This window comes from Melanotaenia boesemani, chromosome 1, assembly GCF_017639745.1.
Source record: "Melanotaenia boesemani isolate fMelBoe1 chromosome 1, fMelBoe1.pri, whole genome shotgun sequence".
In the NCBI taxonomy this organism is placed as follows: Eukaryota; Metazoa; Chordata; class Actinopteri; order Atheriniformes; family Melanotaeniidae; genus Melanotaenia; species Melanotaenia boesemani.
The window spans coordinates 13,409,589-13,425,941 of record NC_055682.1 but is presented as its reverse complement, the minus strand read 5'-3'; the positions used below and the strand labels follow the sequence as shown (position 1 = coordinate 13,425,941).

Here is a 16,353-nt window from a genome sequence, read left to right as displayed (position 1 = left end):
AGCACCATAATTCTAAGCAAAAGGTAGCTGCTGAAAAAGTAAAAGAGTAACACAAGTTAAAATCTTATTTGAGTAGTAATGTCTTATATTTATGCATGGAGGAAAAAAAGAGTAAAAGGGAAGAGGAGGGAAGAGCTCAGTGTATCATAGGACAACACTCAGCAGCCTGAACCTACTGTAATATAACTAAAAGGATGGCTTAGGCTTACCTAAGCCAGCCCTAACTATAAGATTTATCAAAAAGTAAAGTTTTAAGCCTAATGTTAAAGGTAGAGATGGTGTCTGTTTCCTAAACCCAAACTGGGAGCTGATGTTTTACAAGAGAGGGGTCTGACAACTGAAAGCTTCCCATAGTACTTAGAAACTCTAGGAAGCAAAAGTCAAGAAATTACAATAGCACTATCATATATCTTTAATCTGAAAGATTTAGAGTCTAATGCCTGAACCTTATCTAAGAGCGACCAAAATGGTTCATTGAAAAACAAAAAAAAAAAATTGTAGAAAGAATTTGTGTTAGGGTCTGAACAAACATCTGCTACCGCACTTTGTTAGAGCTTTGCTATCACAAGGCGACGTGTCATAGCAGACAACAGCTACTCCGTAATGAAAGTTTATATATTATTATAGCATTAAGATATGTTTTGACAACAATATTTTTTCAGGCTGTATGGGATGCACATGTGTCTTTCTTTCCATATGTATTATCTTAATGGGTACAATAAAGTGGCTCAAATGGTAGAGTGTGTTGTCCAATAATTGGAAGGTTGGCGGTTTTAGTCATATTCTCCCATAGTCTTCTGTTGTTGTGTCCCAGGGCAATATACTTCACCTTCCTTGCGTCCAGTGTTGGCATCGCTGGTGAATGAATGTGGATGAATGTTTGGTGGTGGTCGGAGAGGCGGTAGACAAGGATTGGCTGCCATGTTTCCGCCTGTCTGGCCCAGGGCAGCTGTGGCTACACATGTAGCTTACCATCACCAAGTATGAATGAGGAGTGAATAGGTATAATTTAAAGCACTTTGGGTCCCTTGAAAAGAGCTATAAAAAAGTATTACTGTAACTTTTTTGACAGAATGCAAAAGTTGTGCCCATAGCTTTACAGTGTTATACATCTGTGCTTTCCATGAGCTCCACATCTTTCAACTTTTTAGTTTCTGTTGTACTTCAACAGTCAGTAGTTTTTTTTAAGGACCTGATAAAGCTAGTTTATGACATGGATTATCAAGGTTTTCAGCATGTTTCACCCTGTGCAATTTAGGAAAGACATTACATTAAACACATAGAATACTAACATTCTAAGATATATTACTGTAAATGATCTCATTAAGATAAACATGATTATATATTGCTGACATAACAGTGTGTAAAATGATTCCAGGATGGATTTTAGTTTTAATGAATTTTTTGTTAGATGAAGGCTGTGTGGTGTGTAGAGGCAGGTGGGTGTGCAGTCGGTGGTCCGACAACAGTTGCAGGCGTTACCATCGTCCCAGGTGTGGAGCTCACTGTTGCTCAGCAGGAACACCGGGCACCAGATGGCATTGGCCTTCCTTCCCAGTGCCCAAGGCTCACTTATCTTTGACACTGTGTGCAATTGTTGCAAGACTGACTGCCATGATGACTTCCTTCTGCAATAATGCAGAGGCAAAATAAAAAAAGAGATATGCCAGTAATAACAACAAGCTGAGCTTCTTTGATCCTCCCAATAAAGCTGTATTTTTCTTTGACCTGATGAGAAACGGAGAGTGAGTGTGTGGGCTGTGTGGGCATGAATAGAAGCACAGAGCTATTTTCCCTGAGACAGAGAGCATAATATTAGTCTACAGCACCTTTGTTTGAAAGAGTGTCAGCCTGTTACAAAAACCAAAAATATGAAACTGAAACAGAACTAATATTGCTGAGAAATAGACAGTTCACTCAGTCCATTTCTTTAGTCAATGCAACCACTATCAGCAACACCTTAGAAGTTACTGATAACTGTGTCCTTGCTGGGGGGGTCAAAGCAACTACAGTACTTTTAAAAGAGGGAGTCCCGTCTATTTACACTATGTAAAAATGTGCCCTTACTATTTAGAAATCTGGCAAGTAAATAAAAACAGTGATATCATCCAACTGGATTTTACAGGTCAAGTGAAGCAAATTAGTTGATTTGCAGGGAATCTTGTTAAACATATTAAACAACATTTTATGAAAACATGTTAAAAGACAGAATAGCTTGTTTTACTGAAATGTGGCGTTGGGCTGTTAGATTCCGTTAGGTAGAGACTCTGCACAAAATCAATCCACTGAATGTACGATGACCTAGTCACTGCTCCAGCTTTGCTTCTGTAACTGCTTACGTAGCCCTCCAACTTCAGACCCAATTAAATTACAGAACAGAAAAGAGATCAAAGAGAGTTGAGGATTACCATCAACATCCGGCTCATTTTGAACTTGGTAATATACAATTTTCACTAGAGATACCTGGAAGTTATCATGCGCTGCTGTAAATTTTTTTTAATCATAGTAGGATATATATATATATATATATATATATATATATATATATATATATATATATATATATATATATATATATATATATATATATTAGCTTAATCTAGTTTATATACACTAGCTTAATCTAGTTAATCTAGTTTGTTAATCTAAGCAATCTGATCCAAGCAGGGTAAATTTGAACTGGATGTGTTACTGAAACTTTCTCATGTGATAGATTTTATCTTTAGATCATGTGAGGAGACCAAATGAGCAAGTAATTGATCTTTTATGTAGTGTCATTATTTTTGAATTATGCAAGTTTTTCTGTTTGTTACCTGAATAAAAACACTACTATTACTATGATAATATTATAATATAGTAGACTTCTAGAGTATTAACTCTCTAGCTTTTTGCAGTCTAGCTTTTTTGACTCAAACCCAACTGTGGTTTCACAGAGCTCTGTGTTGATTACCTGCTGTCAAAACCTCCAGACTGGCTTGTTTTGAAAGCAAGCAGATAAGGGGGACTGAAATAATAATAATAGGAACAAGCAGAAGCGCTTCCTGCAATGATGAGTGCCATCGCTCTCTTCTGATGTTCAATGGGAAACAAATGAGCTGACTTTGCAAAGTAAGCTGCATGAAAGAGCTGTGAAGTGAAAGTTTGCCTTTGATCCACTGGCACAGAGCCTTCCAGACTGGGCTCCTTCAGACATGACGGCCTCATGAGAGAGATCTTCTATATGGGATCTGGTTGATTTATTTTTATTTTTTTTTAACTTTTCTTGTGACTATTAAAAGACCTGGCATATGCAGTGAAAGGTATGCACACTATGAGGCAGAGAAACACGCAAAAAAAAAAAAAAAAAGAGGCAAATGTCTTCCATCATCATGGAAAACAGTGTCATTGCAAACTGTGGGAGGTGTAATCCACACTGACACTGTTCCACAATGTAGAGAGATGAGTACTTTGCCAGTTTTCCCTTTCTGGTAGATGTTTCTATGACAACCAATGGTCTCTTAATGATGCACTAATCCAGCAGGGGACTTAAAGAGACACAGTATGGCCACTGGCATTTGAGAATTTTAGCACCACATAACATGCAAGTGTGTATGCATATGTGTGTGTGGTAAAAAAAAAATATTTAATCAATCAGATTGTCAATCAGGACAGTATAACTTTTTGCTGCAGGGCTCTTATGTTGGGTTATTTTAAAAAGCTGTCTGGCATCCTGCCTCTATAAATCTGTCATGCTAAAGTCAAATTAGATGAATGGAGATGGGAAATATTCAACATGTGAGTGACAAAAACTACAAATGAAGAAAAATGGAAGCCCTTAAAAAAAAAAAAAAAAATAGAAAAAGGAGACAAGAAGGTAGGAACCATAACCACATTTATATTATAAAACCTTATAAGAATTCCAAGTAAAATATAGTTTTGTGCAACTGATGTTTTTAGTGAGAAAACTTACTTTAAAGCACATATGATGACACAGTGTGTTAAGTTTTTATGCTACTAGCATGCTCATCTGTGAACTTTAAAGCTGGAAGTATGTTTCAATTCCTCCTTAAAAGTTTTTCCCAAATGACTTTATACACAAAAGCTTGCACGGCTATTTCTGTCAACACGTGACCCTAAACCCGATCTAAATTATTAAGAGACTGAAAAAAATAAAACATAGATGCACACACATACAGTTAAAGTCACCTTTAATTGTGGATTGATGACTTCAGAGGTCATTGACTTAATTAACTTAATGTAATTGGTACTATCATTCTAAATATAACTTTCTCCTCTTTTCTTTCTTCGTTTTCTTTTATTAGACAATTTAAATCTGTTTCATTTAAAATGTGCCATATCAATGAGCGTAAACTGATCCCGCAATATAAACCAAATCTGATCCTTAGCCTCAGCTTAGATATAACTTCATCTTGAAATTTTATGATCCACATCATGGGGATGTTTTTTGTCTTATTGCGGAAGACAAGTCCCTGTTGCGTGACTGTGCCAACAGATTTGTGTCGCCACAACATGAGTAATATCTTCCCACACATGCACACACACATGCACTACAGCCCCCAGTTATACACACAAATTGAATGTAAGCCCAGATCTATTCAGCAGATGCCTGGCATCCCTTAGTTAGGAGCCACATATTTTCTATTATTTTTCTCTGTGAAGATGATCGGGAAACTTTTCAGCCTTAATATCTTTTGTGTAAAGGAATTTCAGCTCCTTGGTTGATCATTAAGTCATCATAGTCTGGCACTTTGGACCAGAATTAAGGAGTCTCAGCTCAGTCTCACAGGGCACTTATCTGTTTAAATTACCCTCTGTTAGAGAGAGAGGATAGGTTAGATAGATATATAGATATATAGACAGACAGACAAACAGACAGACAGACAGACAGACAGACAGACAGACAGACAAACAGATAGATAGATAGATAGATAGATAGATAGATAGATAGATAGATAGATAGATAGATAGATAGATAGATAGATAGATAGATAGATAGATAGATAGATAGCTAGATAGATAGATAGATAGATAGATAGATAGATAGATAGATAGATAGATAGACAGATAGATAGATAGATAATACTGATGATGACTGACGGTGACAGTGTTAAGGCCCTTAAATGAGGACGTGATAATTACAGTCTCCTTCACCCTGAAGCTAGTCCTGTACCCGACAGTAAGTGTTAACACGCTTGTCAGCTGTTATTGGGAAATAGCACGTCAACTACTACAAATATGCTATTAATTTACTTCTTAAATCACCACCTCATGCTTGTCTTTAATGTGGGCTGTTCAGACTTCAGTCATTCTCTACTTAATGATTCCATTCATTTTGAAGCACAAATATACTACCAAACTAACTAACTATAAACTAGCTGCTTGGCAGATAAGCAAATAGCAGGAACTCATCAGTGGACTCAAACGTCAAGAGTGAACAAGTTGAAAATACACAATTTGTGTATTTTAAACGGGCTGCTTCTTCATCAGTAGCTCATATCAACAAACTATTTTATTAATTCATGGGTGTATCTGATAAATAGACAGTAACTTCATCGACTAGTCTATTTCTCAGAGTGGGCGATGAATTTGCTGTTAATTAATTAAATAATTTAATTAAGTCATTAATAATAATGGATTATTAATGACTTGATTCTTCCTAACAGAGGTGATGGAGCTTTTTAAAGGATGAATGTTTCCCTGGTTAAGCTTCAAGATAAAGCTAACAAAGTGCCTTCAGAGCTGCTGCAATGCTTGTGAGGTTTTTACATCCTCAAGGAGATCCAAGGTCAATCAGAATTCATTTGGTTTCAAGGCACCTAAAAAGAGTGCTTATTTGCACACAAACAATGAAAAAAAAAAAAAACAAAACAAACAAAAAAACAAACAAAAAACAAAACAAAAAGAGAAAACACATTCACAATACCAATTTCTGCACACGAGCAGAGATAACACTTACAGAGCAGGAACAGTCTCACTGCAGACACAGTTTTAAACAGTCTGTACAGTTGTTGCTGAAGTGGTGAAAGCACGCCAAGCACTTGTGTCTCAGTTTAATCAGCACAAGCAGGTCCCAGGTGGCTTTGTGTCAGTAGAACTGAGACTGAGCAGTTTTGTTCTGGATGTTTCACTGTCTCGCATCTCAGATGGCTGACATCTCTGGACAAATGCACTGCACAACCAAAACATGCATAGTAACCCTGTTTGATCTCATTTTTATTTAAAACTCCCATATTTTATATACTCATTTTTCAAAAGTATTACCAATGAATCATATTTGTAAGAGGAGGCTCTGCAATTCTTTTACACTACCCATTAAGTGATTGAGGTGTTTTTGAGAGTGGAAATAACAGATTCTGGCATCTGTGTGTGAAGTGTGTTTTGTTTTTGCCAGATGGAGGAGCAACTAATCAGGTTGGTTACTTTATTTAGGTTGTGCTGAAGAATAACACTGCAACCTTGTGTTATGTGCTGTAGTGCCCTCTCCTGACCAATATTTGCAAATACAAAAAACTCCTTTATATGTGGATTTTAGTTGTTTGAGTTGACTAAAGGTTTTACTAGATTAACACCTTTTTTTAAATTGTTTTTGTTTAATTTGTTCTCGGTTGTATCCTATTACACTGATTTGATCCAAGTGTTATGCACTTTTATTAATTTGCATCCTCTTACAAAGATTTTATTTGACTTTTCTGTTTTCTTTTCATTTATTCTTTTTTTTTTTTTTTTTAATAAAAAGCCCAGCTTCATCTCCTTAAGTATGTCTGTCCACATTGATTGTCCATATTACAACACGTTAACCTTTTAAAGCCCAACCCTCGAGATAATAGGTAGATTTTCTTTTAAATCTGAGGCCCCTTTCAATATATATATATATATATATGTATATATATATTAATTTCAATAATTTGAATATATCTGTGGTTTATTACATTGTGATAAAATCTGAATTATTGTAGTGCAAAAGGTATCCACTAGGGGACAGAAGGCAAGTATCAGATTGTATACATCAAGGTTCTGAGCTAAATCTTTACCATGAGGTGATATCATAGGTATAAAACTGAATGCATCAAAATATGGTACGCACAGTATTAAATGGTCAAGTTGACTTGACTTATTCCTAATAGACAATTTCTCTATTAACAAGACTTTGTTCAAATGATATAAAGAAACGGGTGGTTTTCAAAGTTTGGAAAACACACACCATTCAGCTTAAATATTTTTCAAAACTAGAGAAGAAAGAAACAACCCATAATTTTGTCATAATAATTTACATTTACTTTGTCAAGAGTATGTAGAAACTTTCATTTTACATAATGCACAAGTCAATAGAAACAGGCTTAATGTACAACAAAACTAAACGATACGGCTTTGTACAAACATTAGATCATATAAATGAAATAATGAAGAGAATATGTATATAATCTGTTTAAAAGCATAAGTACTGCTAAGTTTGCCAGCATCCTCTCTGTCTGGGTAAGAATGTCATGCTGAGGTGTTCAGAGTCTGGATGATGCTCTACAGGCTGCTGGGAAAGGTTGTTGGTCTGTGGGAGGCAGTCCAGGGTCAAGCCCTCATGGGGGCAGACAGAGTACTGCGAGAGCAGCGTCACCAAAATGGATTTCATCATCACCATGGCGATGTGCTTGCCTACGCAGGCGCGAGGGCCTGAACCAAACGGCTGGAAATAACGGCGAGGAGCCTGGAAGGGGGTGGCAGCATGCAGAGGGAGTGCAGAAGAAAGAGGTAGTTAGATTGCCTGAAAAACACATTTTTTACCATCTAAAAGAAGTATAATGCACTCAAATTTATTACATTAGCACAATTTAAGTGTGTCTCTAGATTCAAAGAGTGCAGCTGGTTCAAAGAGGGACATTTTGGAGCCAAGAAACACCCACTTAAAACCAAAGAGGAAAGCAAAAATTATTAAGCCTATATATTTGTAACCTTGTCCAAAATTGCTCACACTTCACTTACTTAGAAAAATAGACCTTTTACTACGTTTTCATGCTTTTAACTACTCACATTTTTCTGGAAGTTCTCCAGACTAAATTCGTTGGCTTTGTGGAAAAACTCTGTCCGGTGCATGCGACCAGTGTTCAGTATGATATTTGTGCCCTTCGGTACCCTGTAGCCATCTATGATGTCATCAGAAAGGGCTCGACGCATGGTGAAGTCCACCACTGGGTGGAAGCGCAGGCATTCATTGATGAAGCTCTCCAGTACCTGCAACTTTTGAAGGTCCTCGTTCTGAAGCTGCCTCTCACCTGCAGGGAGATAACACTCTGTTTTCTGCTGTCACTTTGTTTGAGGCATCAAATAAAATGCTAAATCAATGATTCTGAAATAAATCTTATATCCTAGAAAATGGTAAGCTTTGTTGTTTTTGTTTTGGTAAACAGAATGCTCTCTTTCCTTAACAAACTGCAGTAAACAGCAGTGACAAAATATTACCACCTGTCATAGTAATTGCAGAACACTTCTGAAATTATTTCCATACATGTTGCTTTAATACCACTACCTTATAAACCGGAAAGGTATGACAGATTTCTACTATTTTTACTTACATGTCATGCTGCTGACACAGTATACCGAAAATGCAGCTTCAATGTGCAGCAAATAGAGTACGGAAGCGTAGAGCTGTCACCCTTACTATGGATCTAGTTATACTGTAAAAACGTGACCCATATCACATTATAATAAATTTTATTGTAAGGACATTAAATAAAAAGTACCTCCTGTATGCAGGTGATGTGACTTAGAAATATTGGAGTAAGATAAATTTTATGGAAAGCAAAAATATTTCAGTTCTTTTTTATCAAGAATGAATTCTTCTATTTTGATTTATCATTGTACACACAGCAAGTGGCACATATAAGTTGTGGTGTGTGTGTCTGCGTGTGTTGCTCTTTGTTAACATGTACCAGTGGTTACGCCTTTGGCCTAGTTGTCTTCTGAAAACTAAAATATGGAATTATGTAGTGCTGTCTGGTTTAAGGGTGCAATGTCTATAGCGAGTGGAAGGTGCCACGGTGTCCTCCATGCTTCACCATTGTTCAATCCCACCTGGTCTCAGCCTAGTTTGAAGTACAACTTTGTCCCATTTGGTAAGTGAGACATTTCTCTGATCTATTGCATGCACAGTTTACTCATTCAAAGACGAATATGGTTTATATTCCACATTTTCATCACAAAATGTATCACTGTATAACATAAGTTTCACATTTTCACTATCATGTTATAACGTGATAAGGTCTCCTTTTTCAGAGTTGTATTTATTAACAGAAATTTATTAACATTTAAAATGCAGGAATAAGGTCTTTTGTTTTCATTTGAGTGACATCTACGCTTCCATAGGTGATAGCTGCCTTGGCTTCATCTTAAATGCAAGACATGCAACATTGGCAGACACAACTTGACCTCGTCTGTGTTTGACCAGTGTTTTGAATTCACCAAGCTGCTTACCTACGACAGTGTCTATTTCCTGTAGCAGCTGAAGCTCCACGTGCGGATTTTGTTTAAGGAGTAGCAGCATGAAGAAGAGGCTAATGGACAGAGTGTCGGGTGCTGCGATCACCATCTCCAGCACGGACTGCCTCACGTTCTCAGCAGAAAGCTCGCCATGGCTCTGAAAACACACAAAGACACATCAACACACTGCCTGGTTTTACACTGCTGGAGAATAAAGGTTAAGACATCCTGGCATTACAAGACTTACCTGTGCAAATATGAGCTCTGCTGTGAAGTTGATGCTGTCCAGCTTATCTGCCTGCTCCATATCTCTCCTTTTCTGTTCTACAAGACTTCCTATGGCATCTTGCAGCTCCTGGCTATAAGGCAGAGATAAGTAACACCTCTTCTTCTTACTCTTGCCATTTTATGTTAATTGATTTACATCTTTTATTTATTGATTGATTTTAAAAGGATTTGTGTTTTCACAGACTTTGGGATGATTATATGTATCTTTGTTTTTTTTGTATTTTCCTTTTCTCTTTACTGGGACCTCTTGGAAAAATAAAGATAAAATAAATAAAAAAAATTATACAAACAAAAAGGAAAGGATCCCTTAAAAGAAAGCTTATAAGGAAGCATAACATCAAAGCAAAATGATGGATTCACTCACGCTGCTGTCTTGTGCCTCTGGTGGATCCAGCCAAACTTGAAGTAGATGTCAGGTTTGATCAGCACCGTCTGCCATGTATCAAAATACTTCTGAATCTTCTGCAGCAGCTCTTTCTCTGCTCACAGTATATATAAAAAACCCAATACAGCAGTCAGATTAATTTACAGTGTTTATGGATCCCTCACTTGAGTTTAGAAAATCTTTATTTACAATGTGCATATTCACCATTAACGGGCACACCCAGGAAGAGTCTGTTAGAGATGTCGACCACCGTGCAGCGCAGCAAACTGAGGACGTCTACATGAACCAAACTGTCCAGGCTGTCCAGGTGAGTCTGTGTGGAAGAGACACAGACTTCCACTGTCTGCTGTAAATTTGGACCTGTTAGGGCTGACACAGAGCGGGGTTTGTGATTTATGCTGATATCATCATATTTAAGTCTTTTAATTTTTCAACATGGTTTAAGGTTTAAGATGTTACCTTTGGTGAAATAGGCACGAATCTTTTTCCACAGAGCTACGTTGTTGTTGAATATGATGCCTTTCTCATTCATGCCAATACAGCAGAGTCCCTGCTTGCTCCCAAAACGAGAGGTATATTTCCCATTTTTGAGAACATGATGCACAGCAGATGCCCTGATGAAAAAAGATGCAGATCTTTTTACACTTTGACTGACTTGTTTGATGTTTGCTTATAATGTCAGCATGAAGATATAACAAACCCGCTGAGGATGAGGGTCTCCTCTCCATTTATCCAGACTCTGACAATGTCTCCATACTTGGTGTTGTAGTAATTACTTGCTGTGCCAATCCCAGTCCAGATAAATCTCAAATATGTCAGAAGTGGCCCCAAACCCAGACAGAAAGAAGGACCTGTTGTGATCAATGTCAATAAATAAATAAATTTTAGTTTGTTTTAAAATCAATGCAAAACTTATAATTAAACACTGAATCTACCTGGTACAGCTTTCTTGTCTCTGTGACTCCAGGCTACCAGCAGCAAACAGATAAGCAGTACGAGGGTTCTTGTCGCCATGGGGATTCCAGGTGATGAGCCAGCGGTAGCATTTGAGGACATGGAGACCAGCTCTGCCACCACAGCATCCAGATCTACAGGAGTCATCGTCCGTACGCAAGCAGAGATCAGTTCCATAAGAAGGAAAAACAACCTGAGTGCAGCCGCTCACACCTGATGGGTGTTAATGATAAAAAGCTGCCTAGACTTTCTCTTTATAGGCGGTCTGAGTTGGTTATGTGCCAGGTCAGGGTAATACAAAAGCCACAACATAGTAGGGAAATGGTAAACAATACACTCCAGACCTTGAGGAGTTGGATTTGTGCCAGTGCCCTTGAGTGTACAGGACTTAGTTGAACGTGTGCATGTTGGTCTAAGCTTGTATTTGACATTTTGATGATAAGAAACATTGCACCTCCTTTGAACATCAAAAGAATTTAGTCGAAAATCTCACAAGTAACAGCTGGGCTGTGCTAATATGGAAACACCTGCATTATTTCTGTCAAGATGATAGAGTTATCCATGTAGCCTGTTTGATTGCTGACCTTGTGTTATTTTTATTATATTTTTTATTTAATTACTTTTTTTTTTTCAAATAACTATATATCAGTTCAGTTTGTTATGTTATATATTTTTTTTCAAACAAGGGCTTCCCACAGGTTCTTCCACATGTAATTGGGGTAAAAGAAAAGAGTAACTTTCATTACAGTGTCACTTAGTCAGCCTGACTCTGATATCTTAGATGTGCCCCACCACTGAAACAAGGAGTTGCATCATTTGAAATATGAATGAAAGCTTTGAAAAACACAATTATCATTCTATTATTTGACCAGCTGATGCCAGACATCCCATCCTGTTTTACACAGTCTCCTTCTAAGTACCTGCATGTTGTACACCATTGGAAAGCTGACCAGTACAATTTATCTTTGAAGCCATACTGTACTCTAGTAGCAGATCATACTGAAACAAAAATGGTCCTGTTGCATCAGCAAAGGTCCAGTAAAATAGTTAGTCCACAAGTCATTTATCCATAACATCTGCTAAAATTAAAGGAAGAAGAACGGTGGTTTTGACTTAGTCAGTAGGAAGGATTTTTTCTTCTCTGATAGAACATTTTATACTCTTGTTGGGTCTTTGCTTGCTGCATGACCCAGTTTCTTTTAAGACTCAACAGTCCTGACATTTTCCTTTAAAATCTGTGGTATTATTCAAGAGTGAAATGAGTGGCCCAAATATAGGGAAACAGGCCCAAATCATAATTCTACCCGGAATAGATTCTTATCAGGGATGCACAGATATATTGACTTCATTCGAGGGTAAATTTCAGTGTGTTGAGTTGAGGGCTAATATCGGTTGATTTAATCGGCCTGCCGATTAATCAGTCATTACAAAGAAAAAAAAAAAGTATTTTTTCTCCCAGAGAAAAGAAAGACTTTATATATGATAGTAAACACACAGCAGTTCTTGTAGCTGCTGGCATCTACTGTCTTAAGTGTGGAACTGTTTTTACAGCAAACAGATCGTTACCCACCTAACTCTTAAATCCCACATCCGCCCATATTTCGCACACTAGTTAAGCCAGTGGTTCCCAAATCTTTTCTGCAGTGCCCCCTTTTCATTGACAAAAATCATGTCAATCCAAGGAAAGCAGCCATTGGCTTTGGCTGTCCTAAAAGTTGCTTGAAGTCATTAAATACATCATTTCAATTGCATAATCAGCTAGGTACATTTAAATGGACGCTGCACTGGAGAGGAATAATGTCATGGGAAAAGCAAAAAGTGAAGAAAAGACACCCTAAATTTGTTTAGAACAGCAAAAACAACAAATGAACAATAAATAAATAAAACAACTTTCTCTGTCAACATTTTCTTTGTTTTTAGCTTTTTTTTTTATAAAGACAAATTTTTTATTTTTATTTTTTTTAAATGTCTACATGTTACAGTAATTTTAACATTTTATATATTTTTTCATTAATAGGCATTCATATGTGATGGTAAGCCTGGTTGTGATCAGCCAGTGGCAGCTTTGCACGTTTTGTTTTCTGTCTGGTCATGGAGCAGAGCTGAACATCTTCTGCTCTGACAGCAGCTGGGAGCTGGGACTGCAGCTGTGTGAGGACCGAGCCTCTAATAAGTGCTTTTGGACAGTGGGCGGGGCTTGCAGCAGCAAGGCTGCTCACTGAGAAGAGTAACATGTACTTTCATGTCAGTAACCAAAAGCACCTGGAAAAGTCACTAGATTTGTCACTAGTCCCTTTTTTCACTAGAGAGGTTTGAAACCTCACTAAATACAGCAACAAAGTTGCTAAATTGGCACTGCTGCACAGAGTAGTGGCTGCTTACTCCTCCACACAAAGATATAGGTCTGTCTTGTCATTTGTTCCAATCCAGACATTAGCGCTTGTGCCATTGTCATGTCATGAAATGTAGCCATGTTCTGGATCGCCTCGTCCGACAACAAACAGACTTACATGTCTGTTTAATTGTATTCAGTGAGTTGGCCAGCACCTCTCGGCACAGATAGAGAGCATTGATAAGCCCAGAAGTGCGATTCTGGTGCCCTGGAAAGTTTATTACCAGTTTCAGAGTTGAACTGGGTTTCAATTCCCATCCCCATTGACCATTACTTAATAAATAAATAAAAACATATGAAAGATGAAAGATTTATGATTATTAAAGCAAGTTGCAAATAATAATGACCTATAATATAGATGTGAGAAGAGCAAGAAACTAGGTTTACTTTGTTTACGTTAATAAACTCAACAAGCTACCAATCACAAAAAAAAAAAAAAAAAGACAAGAAAAGGGCCCCTGTTTTGGAGGAGAAGAAAAGTCTTGATTTTTCTTTATTTAAGTCTTTTCCAGCCTGATGAGCATCAGCAGTTCTTCCCAAGGCCCTTGGAAATCACCTTTATCTTGCACTGATACTCTTATTTGATTGTTTTCCAGTGCTTTAGGCCACTATTATTACTAAATGGTAAAACTAAAGAAATAACTTAATGATATATGAAAAATTATATTATCTTTTTTTCACATTTCTGTTCAGACGTAAAGCACATCTGCCATGTCTCTACATAAATGTACTTTTTTGTAGTTTGTGACAAACCCTACACTGTCTGGCTCTCTCTCTGCCTTTGCCATACTTGCTCATTCTGCATAAAGGACTGTGTGAATTCATTCACCTCCCACATTCGGGTCCAAGAATGTGCACGGTTCAAATGGCCAACTGTGTGCTGAGGCCCTGCCTCGATAACAATGCCTTGTACGATTACTTAGACCAAGATTGTGCTGCATGATTAAGCAGCAGCAACCCTTCGGTAACCTTGTCTCTGGGCCCAGTGTTGCGGTCAACCACATCTTTGTCTTCACTACATGTGAAAATAGAAGTGAACAAACAAGATTAACATAAAACTGAAAAAGAGGATGAAGATATATAATGAAATGTGTTAAGTCCTCTTTAACATTTTGTACTTTCATTATTATCCAGCAAATACTCCTTTAGGGCTTGATAAAACATAGATAAGCTATAAGATCAACCACCAGGCAAAATCATTTGTTGGGTGTGGATCTAAAACATATGTGGTCAAACCAGAAATGGAAAAAAAAAAATATATATATATTTATGGGGGTATTACATGCAGTAAAAGTAAGTCAACATGTGTTGAGATCATATGCTTTGTGACTTGCCAGAGTAACCTTGAGAAATTTATCTCACACTTCAAATTTCAAAGGGCATTGCAGGGTTGGCAAAGAGATATGATAATAGCTTGAGGATGAACTCACTCCCCAAATGTTCTTTCCCAAAACAATGGGAAATCCACAGAGTGCAGCTTTACCGTTCGGGTTCTACACTTATGTAATAAATTCTACTTATATACAAAACTTTATTGTAAATCAGAGTCAACCTTAATTGTAAGAGTCTGTCATTTCAGTTCCTTCAAATCCAAACAAACAAACTGTTTTCTCAGTAGCTGTACTTCAGGAAGGAGGAAACAGAAACAAAAAAAAGTTTAGTGAAAGACCACAACAGTGAAAATTTTGAAGGCATGAATCATCTTGAATTACGTTATAAAGCTTGCCAAATTATTCTACTGTCATCTTTCTCTTGCGTTTTCTTCTGTGTGTGGGCTGAGCTCAAATAAATGAAGGAGACACAACAAAAGAACAGCTGCTGTGTTCTTAAGATTATATTTACACACATCTACACATCTGCAGGCTGCCGGAGTAATTCAAGCTGCCCAACAACTGGCTGTCAGTGACCTACAGCCTCAGGCAGGAGCCGACACACTGCAGACTCAGCTCAGGACCTGAATCTGGCAGTATTGTTGCGTGGCTTCTTTCTTTCTACCTCTGTGTGGAGCCTGTGTGTCTGTGTGCACACAATTTGTACAAAGGGCAAGCATGGCTGCTAGAGCATGTAGGTCAGCAACATGGATCCAGTACTGCTTCATATCACCTAATAGGCCAATTAACTGACTCATTAAAAAAAATACAGTACAACCCTAAAGTGTACAAGTCGAAGAAGCGCCAACACCAACAGTGGAAAAAGCTTTGACCAGTTAGAGCTGGCCTTCTTCCTCCTTCTACTTCTTTTTCTTTCTCATGAACTGTCACTTTTTACATGAAATGTCACCGTTCTGGTCCAAATCGAAGCAACAGAAATGGGTCATTGTTACTTCTCGGATGTGACTATATAAGAGCCAGGGGAGAAGTTCAGGGAGGACACAGGACTTGAGACAAAGAATGAGATGAACCAACTTAGTGGATCTATGGTGACACTGATGCACTTCCATGTAACATGTTTTCATTTAATTCCAAATGTGAACGACAGCAATAATGATGACGATGCCAATGAAAGTCACTTTGTTTGATGTATTGCAAGCTAGCATGTGTTATGTATGTGAGCGCTTTTGTGTGTACATCATCATACATGTGTGTGTGCGTGTGTGTGATGTCAGTCTGCCCACGGCAGTGCTGTTGAATGGCTTGTGATGAATATAAATCAGGTGACTGAACAGGCAGGGGTTTCTTCCCAGACAAGCCCAGAAGATTGTGTAATGCCCACTTCTACATTACTGGTTTGGGTGCACACACACACACACACACGCACACACACACACACACACACCCACACACACACACACACACACGCTACCCCTTCTACACTTGGTGAACAACACAATAACCACTGCATTTACCAGTCAGCCATCAGATAGACC

General features: G+C 37.8%; 1 protein-coding gene across 1 annotated transcript; it reads right to left on the bottom strand.

Annotated features, from left to right (window-relative positions):
• Positions 1–7,336: 7,336 nt before the first annotated feature.
• LOC121638095 (aromatase) lies at positions 7,337–11,272 on the bottom strand. The gene is made up of 9 exons (XM_041982561.1): positions 11,077–11,272; positions 10,842–10,992; positions 10,601–10,755; positions 10,346–10,510; positions 10,121–10,235; positions 9,716–9,827; positions 9,463–9,625; positions 8,023–8,264; positions 7,337–7,699 (listed from the first exon to the last, which is right to left on the bottom strand). Exons 1-9 carry the CDS (start codon positions 11,270–11,272, stop codon positions 7,445–7,447), a joined length of 1,554 nt encoding a protein of 517 aa, XP_041838495.1. The 3' UTR covers positions 7,337–7,444.
• Between the last annotated feature and the right edge of the window lie 5,081 nt (positions 11,273–16,353).

Bases quoted from the DNA above. Each gene is read 5' to 3' on its own strand.
- LOC121638095 (XM_041982561.1), bottom strand. From the start codon at position 11,272: ATGGAACTGATCTCTGCTTGCGTACGGACGATGACTCCTGTAGATCTG. The intron at 10,993-11,076 runs GTAGATTCAGTG...TGATCACAACAG, and splicing joins AGACAAGAAAGCTGTACCAG to GTCCTTCTTTCTGTCTGGGT. The intron at 9,828-10,120 runs GTGAGTGAATCC...TCTGCCTTATAG, and splicing joins CAGAGGCACAAGACAGCAGC to CCAGGAGCTGCAAGATGCCA.